Source organism: Etheostoma cragini, chromosome 7, assembly GCF_013103735.1.
Source record: "Etheostoma cragini isolate CJK2018 chromosome 7, CSU_Ecrag_1.0, whole genome shotgun sequence".
In the NCBI taxonomy this organism is placed as follows: domain Eukaryota; kingdom Metazoa; phylum Chordata; class Actinopteri; order Perciformes; family Percidae; genus Etheostoma; species Etheostoma cragini.
This window is the reverse complement of record NC_048413.1, coordinates 15,277,575-15,294,776: the sequence shown is the minus strand read 5'-3', so window position 1 is coordinate 15,294,776 and position 17,202 is coordinate 15,277,575. Positions and strand designations below refer to the sequence as shown.

The following is a 17,202-nucleotide window of genomic DNA, read 5'->3' as shown; positions in this document are numbered from 1 at the left end:
TCAGCTGACATCCCTCCCTCCCCAGGCAACATCCCCAGCTCCCACCCACTGATGGTGCGCCACGCAGACCACGGTTCCCTCACCCTAGGTGTGGCAGGCACCAGCAGCCGTCTGGCGCAGGGCATGGGTCGCAGCCAGCGAACACTGCGCCAGCTCACTGCAAACAGCGGACACACCATCCATGTGCACTACCCTGGCAACCGCCAGCCTAACCCTCCGCTCATCTTGCAAAGGTGAAAGCAGGTTTTTGTCTTTGTTAAACAGTGTTTTGCAACATCTGTTACACCATTCTTTGTTTAATGGATCATGCAAAATTAAATTTCTGTTCCTCCTCTACTCCATTCAATAGATTGTTGGGACCCAGTGCTGCAGCAGACATTTTACAGCTGTCTAGCTCTCTGCCTCTGCAGTCTCGGGGTAGGGCACGCCTTTTGGTTGGAAATGAGGACGTGCACATTATTGCTCGTTCTGATGATGAATTGTTGGATGACTTTTTCCATGAGCAGAGCAGCACGGGTGGACAAGCAGGTGAGAATAACTATGGGTTGTTATTAATGTAATGGTCTAGGTTTAGTATTTTCCTGAATTCATAACATGGTTGTTCTTTCTGTCTCTCAAGGCACCCTATCTAGTATTCCCACTGCCTTAACTAGATGGACAGATGAGTGTAAAGTTCTGGATGCCGAGAGTATGCACGACTGTGTAGCAGGTAGGTTGGCAGCGTACCTGCTGAATCTTAAGTCCTCAAAATGCCTTATATTTTTTATTCTAAAAATAAGGCCTTCAAAATCTCAAATTGTGTTTACCATTGTCTTAAATAATTTCATTTTCTATCGTAGGAAATAAATAAATACCTTGGTGTCATTAAATGGTGTTTCAGTATACAGACATGGTGTGCAAGCTCTGGCCTAAACATCCAATCAGTTGTCAGGAAAGAAAACTAAATATCTCGCACAGTGCTAAGTAACAAGCTAAAGTTGTCTAAGACAGCTTGTCTGTTAGAATGGAGAACTGTCAGAAGTCTGGCCACAGATGCGGACAAGTTGGCAGGCAAGCGGATTGGCGTGAGAGTCAGTGTAGCGGAGCTGGAAGAAGTGCCAGCAGGTTCCTGATCAACTACAACAGCAATGGAGAGTGATGTGTATAAGACGAGGACAGTGTCTGTGTGTCGGCGTTGCGCCACCCTTGTAGCGTAGGTTAGAAATGCATCCAACATGCTAATGTACATTTGATGGCATTCTCATCTAAAAAGATATAGAAAATATTCTTTTATTTAAAAGATGTTAAAATCCGCCTAAATGTATTATTCAATGTGTTTTTATTATACTTATTTTCAAAAAAAATTGGCTCTTATCTGGCCAAGGTGGAATTAATTGTAGGGATTAAAGTTCTCTGTCGCTCCACGGACTTCCGTGAATTTTAATTTTAGAAATGCCATCTGATATTGATGCAAATCAGATGAGGAACAAAAATGGGGTGGGTGTCTCTATCATTTTTTTCTTTATTTTTTTGTAAAGCAACTACATTGAATGACGGGAATTTTGCAATGTTTACATACCTAATAGTGTTTTTGAGAACTTTCTGTATTGAACTTATGTATCATTAAGTTGAATAATTGTCATACACATTTAAGGAGGCCCCAACAAAAGATGGAAAAAGAGAATAAATTATTCCTATAGGCTGCATGTTTGCTGACTCAGATATAATTTAAAAAAAAGTTGATCCAAGGGAGAATAGTTGGAAAAGCAATACAGAATGCCTTGGAGCATTACTTCAATATATTCAATTATGTTTTTATATTTGGATTGTAATCTAGGTTTCCCTTTACATAAATATATTTCCAGCTAAATTGATTCAGAAAAAGGTAGAAATAGGGTCATAAAAATTCACCAGAATGCAGGAAATGAAGTGTTTCATACTAAAATGTTTGTAGAGGGGACCCTTCAGACCTCCAACATTATGGGCACCACACATATCTGGAAGAAAAACTTTTAAGATCTTTTTGGGGCTTTTCCCTTTATTGTGTAGAGACAGTGGATAGACATGAAAGGAGGAGCGAGATGGGGACGACACTCCGCAAAGGGCAAAAGGTCTCCCCTGAACCTTATATAGATAGCACCGCTTTTGCAATCGCGCACTATTGATTTTTAACGCAGCCTACAACAAGATGCAAATAGCAAAGTAAAGGTAGTATTGCAGGGGCGTTTCTAGGACTTGAGGAGGATTGGGGCTTGGCCCAAACCCAATTAACTAAACTGAATGTAATGCAGAACGGGGATTGGCTTGCCCAGTTTAATAGCCAGTGTATGTTTATTTTAGTATGTAGATGTTGGGTGGTACCAACATTTGGCCTAATCAAAACTGGCCTTGAAAACCAAACGCCAAAATTTTTCCTGTAATTGTAACACCTCACAAAATAAATAGCATAGTAAAAAAAAACATATTTTTTGTTTCATAGCATAAAAACTATTATATTATAAGTATTATAATAAAAGGTTTTATTAGGTAATGTTATATGGCAAATCATTTTTTTCTGTGGCCTAAAATCCACACTGGTTTTCCATTATATAACCTTGAAGTTTCATCCTACGTGGTATTAAAAAGGTTTTATAAAGTCTTAAATTTAACTTAGAATCATGGGGGTACCCTGGGTTGGTGTTATAGTGGAGACTTGTTTTAATAAAGACAAATTTCTTTTTTCTTTCTTTTTTTTAATAACTGAGTACCTCATGGTTGAAAATATTTACATTTTTGAGAATTTGATAACTTTCATTTCGATGTGATGGTCAAGAAGTTAGAATTATCTAGTGTTTACACCCGACTCTACTACACTTTGAACACATTTTGATCAACCATTATTACGTTTTGTTGGGAGTCCCAATTATCCCTTAATTATTAATTAATTGCACTTGGTGACTTGTTACCTTACGGCCGCATTGCCGCAACTAAGTATGAATTCTAACATCTGATTCTGTTTTCAGTGGTAAAGGTGCCTATCCTGCAGCATCTGGAGAGTCTGCGAGATGAAGAACTGGAAGAGCGCAGGGAGAAGAGGAGGCGGCAGCTGGCTGAGGAGGAGGAATCTAAGCAAAATGAGAGAAGGGCCTCTGGAGCTGAACAGGCCAGGGAACAGAGCCTGCAGGTAATACATGGGTGTTGACTGCGTAGGAGGAGGAGGAATTTTCAAACCTAGAAGTGCATTAATCTTTTGCCGTTTTTATTCACTTGCTTGCTAATGTCAACTGTTTTTTGCCCATAGAGTTCGGGATTGGGCACAGTTAATGGTGCAGAGAACAGTGCAGGTACTGACTGTTTAGTTTGTCTTTTGTTTCTGTCTTAATGTTAATTTTTGCCGGGAATGGACACATCTCAGTGATGGGCACCCAGAGGAAACCAGCCAGCAGAGCGTGCTGTGGGATGAGGTAGTAGTTTGTATAGTTTTAGGATCACACCAGATCTGGGAGATAACTATACAGTCTACTGTCTTTCCTATGGCAGCGCTATACCAGCTGGACATCTCCATTGGCTGCAGGAGTTACATTCTCAACCTGCAAATAGCTCAGATATTTTACCAACTGAAAATATACATGTAAATGTTGCCTCAAATTTATATTGAATGCATTGCATTTGCTGCAGCTGGCTGTGCTGTGGTGAGGTAGTAAGTTGTGTTGTTGTTGGGGATCAGGATTGTTCACCCCATTCAGGAGATAACTATACAACTTACTGCCTTCCTTAGTAAGGGCCCTTGTCATCTACCTAGAAAAGGATAAATAACTAATCACTTTATTGCTATATCAGTTCTGTTTATGCAGTTCACATGTGTGCTTGCTTTGGAACAGGTTTGGCTGCAATTGTGTATTGTGAAAATGTTTTTGATAAGTAAGCAATGGTAGCTGTTGGTAAGCAGAGAGAAAAACAGCTAGTTACTAGCAACAATTCATTACTAATCAATTAAAAGCTCAATTAGTTTTTTTTCAACTCATGAATGTATAAAACCTATATCCCTGTCTTTACAAAAGTTTTGTCTCTGGATTTTGCAGAGGGTGAGCAGGCTCAGGGTGGTACAGTGTCATGTCTGGAGCCACCCAGGGTCTCGGAGGGCTTCCTCACTGCTCCCCCATCTGGAGAGGTCACGCCCACCACACCTGATCCACATGAACAAGCCCTAGTCTCCCTTGAGACTGCAATCAGTCAGCAGGTCCACCAGCCAATTGCTGACCTGCTACTGGCTGAGTCGCATGCAAGCTCACTAGCTGCTCTGACAGGGGCAGGCCTTCCACCCTTGTCGGCAGCTGGCAGGCCAAACAGTGAAGCGGAGGCATCTCAGATGGAAATGTCCCCAGCACCCACAATCGGTGAGAAAGTCGGAGGAGGTGGTGCGTTGGATGAAAGCAGGGAAGGTACTATCTTTGAAAACTCTCTCTATACAGACTGGCCAATCGTAAGAAACACACATCTGTGATTATGGCCAAAATGATAATTACGACTATTTTGATCAATATTGAGAACACAATTTTTTCGAGATTATTTCTTGATTTTAACCAAAACAAATTTTATTGTCATATAAGTTAATTATTTCTGCTTTCATATCCATATTTTGCTACATTCCTCCTTTTTTGAAGGATACTATGAAGGAGTATACCATTTTAGCTCTTGTGCGGCTACATAGGCGTTGCAATTTTCTGTTTACGTTAACCGTGCATGTTAAAATCCGATGCCAATATGGCAACAGTGTCCGGTATCCACCAGACAAAATAGCAACACGGATTTTGGTGCCCTATTATGGTGACACTTAAATGTCTGTCGTGCGCTCTGATAAAAACGGACGTTAGAGGCAACAGAAACATTGCTGTATGTCACGCTAGTAAAATCCAATGTTACACTGCAGATAATGTAAGCCTACCTTTGGCTACAGTAACTGGGTTAAACACTGCTAAAATGCCGACAGCTAATCGGTGTAGTGTGACTGTATTTCACTGTAGAGGATTCAAACAGCGGGTCATACAACAGACTGCCGCTAAAGCTATGAGTTAAAAGACAAACTAGCATTGGTCACTGCTGTTGTCTGAAAAACAACAGCCGGCACACAATTTTGCATTTACTTGTAAACCTTGTGACGACTGCGATCTGTTTTGGAATTTTCCTCATGTTACTCTGTCCTTCTTTGTGACTGTCTACATTGGCTAATGGAGGCACCTGATTAGACAGTGGTTTACGGAGCTTCAAGAAGAAGAAAAAAAACGTATGTGGCCAGGTTGTCTAAGTGGTAGAGCGGGTGCACATGTACTGAGAGGTTTATCTCGCTCCCCTTTCCCACCTAACTGTTGTGTCAAAAACTAAAGGTGGAAAAGCCCAACAGCTAATCTTTAAAAAAAACTTACTGAGCGCTCTATGAACAAAATTACACATTTTAAATACCTCTTCATCACGTCAATATGATCGTGGGAAGCCAAAATTGTGATTGTGATTAAAATTTAATTAATTCTGCAGCCCTTGTCTATAATTTTAATTATGTTGTTGACCGTGCTTGTAGCAGGTGTCTGTTGTAAAATCGTCTGAACATGGTAAAATACAAATAAATTACAAAACATTGATTCACACCATTTCCTAACTTTACCCTCACCGTTTCCCCCCTCAGCCTCCCTAAGTCCGGACATTGTGGAGACCTCAGAGCCTGCAGTAGCGGGTGTGTCACAACTGGAAGGGTCTCCCATGGATACCAGCAGCCCTGCCTCTGCCACTCAGGAAGAATCTGCTCCCAACCCTGCCCAGGGTGCTCAGTTGTCTCAGGAGCTGTCTGGCAGTGGAGAGAGTGGGCTGACTGACCGGCAAACCAGTGCAGAGACTGGGTTAGTATCTTGAAGTATCATCTCTGATCAAATAAAATGTTCAGCAGTGTTATATACCCTGTATCTCTTGCCACATAATCATACACTTTCATAAAAAAAGTTAGATTGTGTAAAATGCCTTTTCTCTTTAACCACCAGTGCATGCAACTTTTATTTCAGACTCAATATATAATGGATTATCAAATACATTTCCAGTTAACATTCCATTAGACATTTTGAAATGCCTTACACTGTCTTTTTGTATGCCCTTTGACTGGTTTCAATTTGATAATGTGTAAATCAGTTGAGTAATTCATCACACATATTGCTCTGGACTAACGATATCCATTTTTTTCTTTAATGATTACAGCTCCACTTCTGTCTCATCACCTGGGGAAATGATGCCCAGGAGCGATAGCGCTGACAGCCAGTCTCAGGCCATCCAGGAAGAACCCCTCCCATCCACCAGCAATGACGATGAGGACCCACTTGCAGGTAAAATATAATGCCACCCACATTTTCTACATTTATTTACACACACACACACACACACACACACACACACACACTAGAGTGCGGATCGGGCCGGATTTTTCTGTCTGAGCCCGGCCCGCGTCCGACAGAGCAGTAACCGAACCCGACCCGAGCCCGACAGGCATTAAGATATTTATGTCCGAGCCCGACCCTAGCCCGACACAGTTAAAATCGCATTTGTTTCTCATACTTATGACACATGTACGTTTGTTTGTGTGGAAAGCCCACTTTTATTAACATCATATGTGGGGGATTATGTCAGTAAATCTGAGTAAAATAAATACCTTACTTAACCTGTATTGATAAGCCGCCCCAATAAGAGATGTGGTAATTCAGCATTCACCACACATATACTGTAGGCCTACATGTTTAGTTTAATGCCTTGCTGCCGCTGCTGAGAATGTAATATGATAGGTTTACTTGATATAGCACCTTTTACAGACAAAGTAGCAAAGTGCTTCACATGATAAAAAATTGTAAAATACAGTAAGACCCAAACAGTAAATAAGCAAGCAAAAAAGAAAAAACAAACCAATAGAAATAAAAACCCAACAGTTATAAACAGGAAAAAAGAATGAGTTTACACAAAAAAATGTTCAATGCCTTATCGCGCTGATGTGACCGAGCCCGACCCAAACCCGAGCACCCTTTCTAAAAATCTGTTTGAACCCGGCCCGGCTCGTCGGGTACCGCCGGGTCCCGTCGGACTCGGGTCGGGTATCCATCCTCTAACACACACACACGTGCGCATGCACACACTATTACATCTCATAATGTTTTTGTCTTTGTAGGCATCAGTCTGCCAGAGGGCGTGGATCCCTCTTTTCTGGCAGCTCTTCCTGAGGACATCCGTAGAGAGGTGCTGCAAAATCAGCTTGGCATCAGACCACCCTCCCGTCCTCCTGCTGCCACCACCCTGCCTTCCACTACCGCACCTGTACTAGGAGGACCAGGGGTTACAGAGGTCAGCCCTGAGTTCCTGGCAGCTTTGCCACCTGCCATCCAGGAGGAGGTGAGAGGCTTCTTCTCTGAAATGTTAAAAGATTACAGTAGATAAAATGCTTACCTTGGCCTGCAAATTGGGGAAAAATTTGATTTCTAAGTAAAGAAGTCATCGATTATCAGTTCTATTAACTTAGCATGCCATTGGTTGTCTTAGGTTCTTGCCCAGCAACGGGCAGAGCAGCAGCGCAGGGAGCTTTCCCAACAGCCTACACAGGGAGACACCCCTCTAGATCCAGTCACCTTCATCCAGACGCTCCCCTCAGAGCTCCGGCGTAGTGTTCTGGAGGACATGGAGGACAGCGTTTTGGCTGTCATGCCCCCGGATATTGCTGCTGAAGCAGCCGCGTTGCGTAGAGAGCAAGAGGCACGCCAGAGGCAACTGATGCATGAGAGGTTGTTTGGTCATAGCTCTTCTTCAGCCCTATCAGCCATCTTGCGCTCACCAGCCTTCACCAGTCGGTTAGGGAGCAATCGTGGCGTCCAGTACACCCGACTTGCTGTGCAAAGAGGAGGCACATTTCAGATGGGAGGAACAAACCACAGGTGAGTCTCCTCTTACATGTGGTGATCTATTTGCCCGTTTTGAGAATTCATATTTTTAACATTTTTGTGAAATGACAAAAGTAAACTATGTATGACTGACTTAAATGTTTGACCTGATCAAATCATACTGCACTGTTGACGGGTGAAAAACTGAACATCTGATATCCTTTTTGTTTCCTCAGACCGTCCAGTTCCAGTGTGGACTCCTTGTTGCGTCTGCGCGGCCGATTGTTGCTGGACCATGAGGCCTTGTCCTGCCTGCTGGTTTTGCTGTTTGTCGATGAACCAAAGCTTAACACCAGCCGTCTGCACCGAGTGCTCAGGAACCTCTGCTACCACTCTCAAACACGTGGGTGGGTCATTCGCAGCCTGTTGTCCATTCTCCAACGCAGCAGCGAGAGTGAGGTGTGTGTAGAGACTTCGCGTCTAGACGACTCTCGTGGCAAGAGGAGCACCCAGGGAGGCTGTGGAGGAAAAGGCTTTGCTACCTCCTCCCTCTCCTCTTCATCCTCCTCTTCTTCTTCATCCTCCTCTTCCTCCTTAGAGCTACTGAACAGGGTGGAGTCTCGTAGCTCCAGTCAGCTTTCCTGGCTCTCTGTTTCTATGGACGCAGCCTTGGGCTGCCGGACAAACATTTTCCAGATTCAGCGAGCATCAGGTAGGAAGCATGCTGACCGGCACTCAGCTGGGGGTTCGACAGGATCTGGAACACTGGGAGTGTCAGGTGCTGCTCCAGGTGTTACGTGTGCTGGAGGTGGAGGTTCCACTGTCCACATCCACCCACAAGCTGCTCCAGTGGTCTGTCGACATGTGTTAGACACACTCATCCAGCTAGCTAAAGTAAGAGTCCCCCATCTTCATCTACTCATCTCATCCGATTCATTGTATGTTGTAAAAGATAAAAGATGTCACATTAATTATTATAATGTAAGTGCTTATTTTCTTTTTTGTCTCTCCCTGCAGGTGTTCCCTAGCCACTTCACCCAACAGCGCTGTAAGGATTTGTCAGCATCTTCCTCTGACCTGGACTCTCGTCTTTGTTCAATCTCCTCTGTAGGAGTGGGTGGAGGCTCCAGGTCAGGGTCTCTGAGTAACCCCAGCTCCAATGCCTCCAACACTCAGAACTCCTTTGGCTCAGCTGCTGCTGCTCTCCAGTCTCTGGGAATCTCGACTGATTTTTGGGACCTGCTGGTCAAGCTGGACAACATGAATGTCAGCCGCAAGGGAAAAGCCTCTATGAAGACGGTGCCTCTGGGAGGCAATGCAGAGGCAGAGGGGGCTCAGTTAAGCCTGGAGACCTCTCCTTTAGGCCAGCTGATGAACATGCTGTCTCACCCTGTAATCAGAAGGAGCTCCTTGCTCACTGAAAAGCTGCTGCGTCTGCTCTCCCTCATATCCATTGCCCTACCTGACAACAAGGCCACAGAGGTGCCTGCTGGACACCCCACCCCACAGGCTGCCATCCCAAACACATCAACCAGCTCAGGAGTCACGGCCCCAAACACAACACAGGGTATGGTGTCATCGAGCTCTTCCCAGGCGACTGTGACAGGCCCACGGGCCTCTGTGGGAGCTGTAGCCCAGGGTACATCCTCAGGAATAAGTCTTGCAGCGTCTCAGACATCTTCTATAACAATCTCTATGCCCACAACCACTGGAATAACTTCTACAGGTAGTTAATTTTTTCCAAAATCAAATTTTATCAGTTCTTTTAGGCTTTGCAGTGTAAAATGGATTTCAGTTGAAAATAATATGTATTTTTGGGGCGTTTTGCCAAAATAGGGAAACTGAGGGGCACTACTAGCAGTACAGAGAGTGACAACAAGATGGCCTCCAGTGGACTCACAGAGAAACAGCTTCAACTCTCTGTGGAGGTATGGGTTAAATGTGTCATAGGGTGAATCATATTGTTGTCAGGAAATTGTATCTGTGCTTTAAACTAAAAATGTCAAGATATTGGTCTGAATAACTTCAACTGAGAATCAATTGAGGCAATCCACTTGGAAAACTAATGGGAGAGGTTTAGATAATGATGACAAAGAGCAGAACCTTTTTTAAATCTGAGTCAAGAGGCATGTTTGATTTGTGGCTCTGGGCTTGTACTTGTTTTGTATGTTAAAGACACTAAACAGTAGTGGAGTGTTCTATTGGTTAAGGAGCTCCGTTTTATCAGCAGCATAACCACAAAAGCATAAACCCTAAATTTCTGTTGCCAGAAGAATTGCGAAAGAATTGTGAGTTGTTATCCCTACAAGATGGGGGGGGGGGGGGAATACTGTGGTAGGGACATATAGTATAATCCACGTAAAATGTACTACCTTTTATAATTTGATTTGATTTAAGGAACTTTAGTTGTAAAAAGAAAAAAGATGTTCTGTGTGTCTGCTTTGCACACTTTGGATTGGCTGGCTGGCTAGCTGATGTCCCATTGGTAAACAAGCAAGTACACTCTTTTTTTATAGAGCACTATTCAAAACAAGTAAAGAGTGTAACCCTCAAGTAAAAGACAAAGAAAAATGCCAAAGTAAAGCAATGTGTTTAAAGATGTGCACTGATGTGGTTTCTCTGAGACCTTGTGGGTGACTGTTCAGAGTTGAGGAGCAGCAACAGTAGCTTTTTCAGCCTCTACCTCGAAACAGACACACCTGGACTCGTAACTGCTTGGTATCCAGTCGGAACGGTTATTCAGTATACTGTCTGCTGGATGACAATTGGACTTTAAAACAAACAGGCACTTAAGGTGCATTTTAATGAAGTGTACTCCTTTTCATTGTTTTAAACACAGGTCCAAATGATATATGTATCTGTTTCTCAGCCCTTTCTACAATTGGATTAATTATAATGAATTATCTAATAACCCTTTTCCTCCTCTTTACAAGGTATTGACATCTCACTCATGTTCAGAGGAGGGTCTGGAGGATGCAGCTAACATCCTGCTGCAGTTATCTAGAGGAGATGGTGCCACCAGAGACACTGTGCTCAGACTGCTCCTCAGTGGAGCTAGACACCTCGGATACACTCTTTGCAAACAGATCGGTCAGTGCTGGGAAACTGCACAGATGCCATTTTTTTTCTCCTATTAAAGCAAATACAATTTTCTCTTTGCACACATTTTTTTAACATTTTCTCTCTCTCAGGCACATTGCTGGCCGAACTTAGAGAATACAACTTGGAGCAGCAGAGAAGGGCACATGCTGATTCGCATTCTCCGGATGCCCCTCCTGAGGATTCCTCCATCTCAGGCAGACTCAAGGGCAAGATGACTAGCAGGTTAGCCAGTGATGGTTCTGGGACACAGTTTATCAGGTTGTCAACACACTTGTAAGAGAGTCTGTGGTAGACAGATTCTGTTTAACCTAAATGTTAGTTAAATTTGGCCAACTAGCCCTGTGGTAGGCCTGTCCATTTTTTATCGAACAAAATTTGTCACAAATACAATTTCCTTTACCTTGTATGCGTTTGTTGGTTGGGGTACAGGTTTGACGGCTCGGAGAGTGTGGTCATTGTGGCTGCACAAAAACGCACACTTGGGGGACGTGAACTACAGCTTCCCTGTATGAGCTCACTAACCTCGAAGACGTCAACGCAGAAGTTTTTCTTGCGAGTGCTCCAGGTCATTATCCAGCTTCGTGAGGACACACGGCGTGCAAACAAGAAAGCTAAACAGACAGGCCGATTAGGTAAGAAGATGTTATATACAGTGTTCTTGATGTATGTGTACTATATCCTGATGACTATGCAGTTTAAAAAGAATCCTCTCCTTCATTTCCCAATGGCCAGGCTCCACCAGTTTAGGCTCAGCCAGCAGCATCCAGGCTGCGGTGCGTCAGCTAGAGGCTGAGGCCGACGCCATCATCCAGATGGTGAGAGAGGGTCAGCGGGCACGCCGACTCCAACAGGCCCCTCCACCCTCTGCCGCTGTCGCCGTTGCTGCTGGATCCTCAGTGGCGGCACCCCATGCCCCCACTGGTGCTGCTCCCCCTGCTGGCACGGCTGCTGCTGCCACGGTTAGCATGGGCTGCACTGACAGCAGGCATACTCCTACTCACACTCTTATAGTAGAATACCCTTTAAAAGCTGAGAAAAAGCACATCTACCGATTATGACCATCACAGTATAGTTGTTTCAAGTTGCTGTGGTGGTCACCATGATAAATGCTATGAAATGGCCAGTAGCCACCGAGATGCGTCATGTCTAATTTTGATTAGTCTGTTCTAGCTTTGTGCATTTTGGAAAACTATAACTTACTTACATTACTTGAATGTAATTACTTGCATATGTCTTATTGAAAAAACAAAACTATAGTTAATTGTTGATATGGTATTGCATTGTATCTGTTAACAACATAATACTGTGTGCAGTCAACATACAGCCTGCGATGCTATAATTGGTTTGTGCATTGAACTAATGCCATTATGTGCCAGTGATCTATTGCTTCCTATAATAATTTCTTTGCATTGACATGTTCTAAATATGAATGTGCTGTCTGCTCCAAACAGTTTGAACTGTTTTTCTGTTTGCTGGCTGACATGGCTTCATGCTTTTGGCTCGCCCTTCTTCCTTACTCAGTTCCAGTTCCCCCCCAATCTGTGGATCATGAGAATTTTATTATGCATGGCAATATCAGTCCAGATGGTTACAGTAAAAAAAAAATCAAATCATTAATGTTTCCATGCTTTTCCCGTGTTGTTAACCCTGGTTTGTTTTCTGTAGTCTGAAGTACAGTCAATGTCAGAAGCCCAGGCGGCCCAAAGAGATGATTCTCCAATGGATGTTGACCAGCCGTCTCCTTTGGAGCAGGACCCTGCACCTCTGGGTAGGAATCAGTTGTAAAATTGACAATTTAAAACAATTTGTCCAGCCTTCTCTGTTAATAACAGCAGTGGATCATTTCAAATGAAGGGGCTAGGCTGGGGCCACCTGCAAATTTAGTGGTAATTAATGTTTTTGGGCGAAACAATTACTGCTTGAGTCATAGTTGATGACAGCATGACTGATGTAATTGTTCAGTCCATATTGGAATTTTCTTTTTCAGATGAAGATGGAAACGGCCAGTCAGAAAGTGAGGAGAGGCTTCCCGACCTCCCACTGCTCAGCGAGCAGCTATTGTTGGATGAACTATGGGACATGCTCGGAGAGTGCCTGAAAGAGCTGGAGGAGTCTCATGACCAGCATGCTGTGCTGGGTACTTGGAATCTTTCTTAAATAAATTTCTTTTAACTCTATGTGATTGTTATATGGCATTTATACATGTTAAAGCAGCATGGATAAGTGATTTGTTTTCTTTGTTTCTCTAGTGCTCCAGCCTGCTGTGGAAGCCTTCTTCCTAGTCCATGCCACAGAGCGAGAGAGCAAACCTCCTGTGAGGGACACCCGGGAGAGTCAACTTTCTCATATCAAAGATGAGCCTCCACCACTGTCGCCAGCACCCCTCACACCTGCCACACCTTCATCTTTAGACCCATTTTTTTCCAGGGAACCATCCTCCATGCACATCTCCTCAAACCTCCCACCGGATACCCAAAAGTTCCTCCGTTTTGCCGGTGAGCCTAAAAGATTTAATTAAGGAGGATAAAGCTTTATCCTGATATGTAGTGCATTGTCTAACAGGACTAAATATTCTTCCTTCTAGAAACTCACCGCACAGTGCTTAACCAGATCCTGCGCCAGTCCACCACTCATTTGGCTGATGGGCCTTTTGCAGTACTGGTTGACTACATTCGCATCCTGGACTTTGATGTGAAGAGGAAGTAAGGGAGATTAGCTTACACTTCAGTATTATACTGTCTTAATACACAATTAATTACTGTTGAAATAACTGACATGCTGGCTGGTCTTTCTCAACATCTCCACAGGTATTTCCGCCAGGAGCTAGAACGACTGGATGAAGGCCTGAGGAAGGAGGACATGGCTGTGCATGTAAGGAGAGATCATGTGTTTGAGGACTCCTACAGGGAGCTGCATCGCAAGAGCCCAGAGGACATGAAGAATAGGCTGTAAGACTCTATCGCCCCTCTATTCACCTGCACGTTTTTCCATTCAGAATCACTCAACCTGAGTCAAAAATCTGCTCTCTTTCCATTACAGGTACATTGTATTTGAAGGGGAGGAGGGACAGGACGCTGGTGGCCTGCTGAGGGAATGGTACATGATCATCTCCCGGGAGATGTTCAACCCCATGTACGCCCTGTTTCGCACTTCTCCAGGCGACCGGGTCACCTATACCATCAACCCCTCATCCCACTGCAACCCCAACCACCTCAGCTACTTCAAGTTTGTGGGTCGTGTGGTTGCCAAGGCAGTCTATGATAACCGGTTATTGGAGTGCTACTTCACCCGTAGCTTCTACAAGCACATCCTGGGCAAGAGTGTCAGGTACTGAACCACTGGCAGATAGTGTAATTTAATTGTTCAAGATGTGTTCCACTACACTAAATATCCCAAGTGTTCATAATATGGATGTATTTTTGTGCTCTTACCAGGTACACTGACATGGAGAGTGAGGACTATCCATTCTTCCAGGGCTTGGTGTACTTGTTGGAGAATGATGTGTCCACATTAGGCTATGAGCTGACATTCAGCACTGAGGTTGGTGTCTGTTCTTTGAATGTTTCAATTCATTTCAAGTAGAAAATTGATTATCATACTGAATCCTGACCCCAACTGTAGAAACTGGGATTGGGCCTCAAGGGATTGAATGCCAAATCCTTTATGCTCTCATAAATGCTGCAAAAGTGTAATTTGCAATCTGATGGCCTTAACGTACTGCTGATGGATACCATCTGTGACTCAGTTAAATTCTAAGATGAAACGAATGATACTGAAAGCCTGCATGTGCTCTGTCTGTGTAGGTCCAGGAGTTTGGAGTGTGTGAGGTAAGAGACCTCAAGCCAAATGGAGCCAATATCCTGGTCACAGAGGAAAACAAGAAAGAGTATGTGCACCTGGTATGCCAGATGAAGATGACAGGTGAGATGGTGGTTCTTTTTACCAAATATTTAATTTCACATTAGCAGTAGGGATGTAATAATAACCACTATTATTAATAAAAAAAACACAGTCAATGGAAATGGGTTATCTATATATATTTTGATCAACAGTTGTCATGTTCAGGTATGCATAAAAGATATTCTAATAGGTGCATAAAGAAAGCACTAGGTGGCAGTACTTTTTTATTTTTAACCGATCCATGTGCAGCAGAGAGCTAAAGTTGTTTCTCTCTCTTGAAGATGGCTGATTTATCAAGAGCAGCACCCTCCAGTTGCTCTCATGAAATGAATCGAATGAATTTGCTTCTGCGTAAATGGGGAAACAAATTCTACCAAATGGATTGATAGAATAACAATAGTTTCATGAAAATAAAGAATATTCTCAATACTACAGAAAGATGCCTACTTGAACACTTTTCTGTGTTTTCTAGGTGCAATCCGCAAGCAACTAGCAGCCTTCCTTGAGGGATTTTACGAGATCATTCCCAAGAGGCTGATCTCCATCTTCACTGAGCAGGAGCTGGAGTTGCTTATCTCTGGCCTTCCCACTATTGACATTGATGACCTGAAGGCCAACACTGAATATCACAAATACCAGTCCAGCTCCATCCAGGTATGGATAAGAAAAAAATAAAATGGAAAAAAACAGACCAAAAACATATTGGGGCACATTTATAACTACACTGCTTTTGTTTTGTTTCTATTTTTTTAACTCCATAGATCCAGTGGTTTTGGAGGGCCTTGCGGTCTTTTGACCAGGCAGACCGGGCCAAGTTCTTACAGTTTGTCACCGGCACGTCCAAGGTTCCCCTCCAGGGTTTTGCTGCTCTGGAGGGCATGAACGGCATCCAGAAGTTCCAGATCCACCGTGACGATCGCTCCACTGACCGCCTGCCATCTGCTCATACCTGGTAAACACTGCAAGTTTGCAAGGCGTACATGATTAAAACGTTTTTGGAAGAAACACAATTGTGAAAAATCTAACTTGCATGTGATGTTCTTTCTCTTTTTGCACTTTTTAGCTTTAACCAGCTGGACCTCCCAGCTTATGAGAGCTATGAGAAGCTGAGACATATGCTGCTGATGGCCATTCAGGAATGCTCAGAAGGATTCGGACTGGCTTAAACTATGAGACTCTTTAACACACGTACAGACATGCATACAGACACTTGATTTAGATTTGCCTACTCCTGACACATTCACACTGATAACCTTTGAACGCACGCACACACTATCATAGACATTACTGGATTACTGGTTGAATGGCCTAGACTTACTGGTTTCTATTCCATATAAAACCTAAAACCAGCAAGTGAAATGGACTGATTGATATTGCGTACAACACAGAGAGCCTCATGTTGACACATTTGTGTCTCCCTTCCCAATTAAATGGCAAATGCAAGAGCGGATTCAGAGGATAAAACATGGACTAATATAAGAGACGCTTTCTTCATTTAGTTTGATTTCTCTGTACAAAAGGTTTGGGAGTTTATTATGTTTAATCTTTTTTGTTCTCTGGCTGTGTAAAAAGAAAAAGAGAATGTTGTTTGAACAGGATGGTTATAAAACCTTTGGGGAAAAATGTTGGTTTCTTGTTGCAAATTTGTGACCTCACAAACCTCGACGATGGGGAACATTTTTAACGGGGAATATGAACAACTTAAGAAGTTTTGGAGATATTCACAAAAATGCACTTTTCCAAGTTTTGTGGCATTTTAAGGAAGGATGGTACATAAAAATGAAGAGAGAACATGAAGGAGATTTAAAAAAACATAAATTCTAGAGTATTTTTGGCTATTAAATCGCTGACCCAGCCTTGAGCCTTTGAATCAGAGTGGAATAACAACATGAATAAATACATAAAATTGCGTCCATTGTCTCTTTTAACAATGTTTTAATCATAAACAGTGAATTCATTTCATCCAAATTGTAAGTAAATCAGACTAAACAGTCCCTTATGTCAAAATTAGTCAAGTACAGTAACGTGTAATGACTGCGATGCCATCTTTGAGCACATTTCTGTGCTGCTCTTGCATTTTAAACTAACAGTTGGGAGCATAAAATGAGCTTATTGCAACAGTGCTGTCATTTGCCATGCTGACACTGGCCTAGTGTGCCCTGCAGTCTGGAACAATTGTCTGTCCCCTTGATTAAGTCAGCGTCCCTTTGCAGCCTCATGACCGACAAACCACTGCATGTCGCGTTGGTGAGCCAGTTCCAGGGTCCTTGTATTGTGAATGTTAATTTGGCCCATTTGTGCCTTTCATACTATGACGAGTCCTGTCTGCATTAATACGTTTATT

General features: G+C 43.2%; 1 protein-coding gene across 10 annotated transcripts in view; it reads left to right on the top strand.

The window, feature by feature from the left end:
- The window catches only part of huwe1 (HECT, UBA and WWE domain containing E3 ubiquitin protein ligase 1), a 46,564-nt gene extending 29,797 nt beyond the window's left edge, over window positions 1-16,767 (top strand). For 6 of the 10 annotated variants that reach the window (XM_034876953.1, XM_034876951.1, XM_034876947.1 and 3 more), the window contains 28 exons: window positions 5-233; window positions 350-528; window positions 620-709; window positions 2,982-3,142; window positions 3,260-3,302; window positions 4,041-4,400; window positions 5,639-5,849; window positions 6,199-6,323; window positions 7,154-7,374; window positions 7,522-7,910; window positions 8,093-8,750; window positions 8,874-9,582; window positions 9,693-9,784; window positions 10,790-10,946; window positions 11,048-11,180; window positions 11,376-11,590; window positions 11,691-11,917; window positions 12,624-12,726; window positions 12,946-13,095; window positions 13,208-13,453; window positions 13,543-13,660; window positions 13,766-13,906; window positions 13,998-14,285; window positions 14,393-14,498; window positions 14,762-14,879; window positions 15,331-15,512; window positions 15,620-15,810; window positions 15,922-16,767. In XM_034876953.1, coding sequence (XP_034732844.1) covers window positions 5-233; window positions 350-528; window positions 620-709; window positions 2,982-3,142; window positions 3,260-3,302; window positions 4,041-4,400; window positions 5,639-5,849; window positions 6,199-6,323; window positions 7,154-7,374; window positions 7,522-7,910; window positions 8,093-8,750; window positions 8,874-9,582; window positions 9,693-9,784; window positions 10,790-10,946; window positions 11,048-11,180; window positions 11,376-11,590; window positions 11,691-11,917; window positions 12,624-12,726; window positions 12,946-13,095; window positions 13,208-13,453; window positions 13,543-13,660; window positions 13,766-13,906; window positions 13,998-14,285; window positions 14,393-14,498; window positions 14,762-14,879; window positions 15,331-15,512; window positions 15,620-15,810; window positions 15,922-16,024 — 5,945 coding nt within the window. In that variant the 3' untranslated portion in view covers window positions 16,025-16,767. The remainder of the gene's footprint in view (window positions 1-4; window positions 234-349; window positions 529-619; window positions 710-2,981; window positions 3,143-3,259; window positions 3,303-4,040; window positions 4,401-5,638; window positions 5,850-6,198; window positions 6,324-7,153; window positions 7,375-7,521; window positions 7,911-8,092; window positions 8,751-8,873; window positions 9,583-9,692; window positions 9,785-10,789; window positions 10,947-11,047; window positions 11,181-11,375; window positions 11,591-11,690; window positions 11,918-12,623; window positions 12,727-12,945; window positions 13,096-13,207; window positions 13,454-13,542; window positions 13,661-13,765; window positions 13,907-13,997; window positions 14,286-14,392; window positions 14,499-14,761; window positions 14,880-15,330; window positions 15,513-15,619; window positions 15,811-15,921) is intronic. The other 4 variants (XM_034876957.1, XM_034876952.1, XM_034876954.1 and 1 more) reach the window with 3 other exon arrangements.
- Window positions 16,768-17,202: the final 435 nt, after the last annotated feature.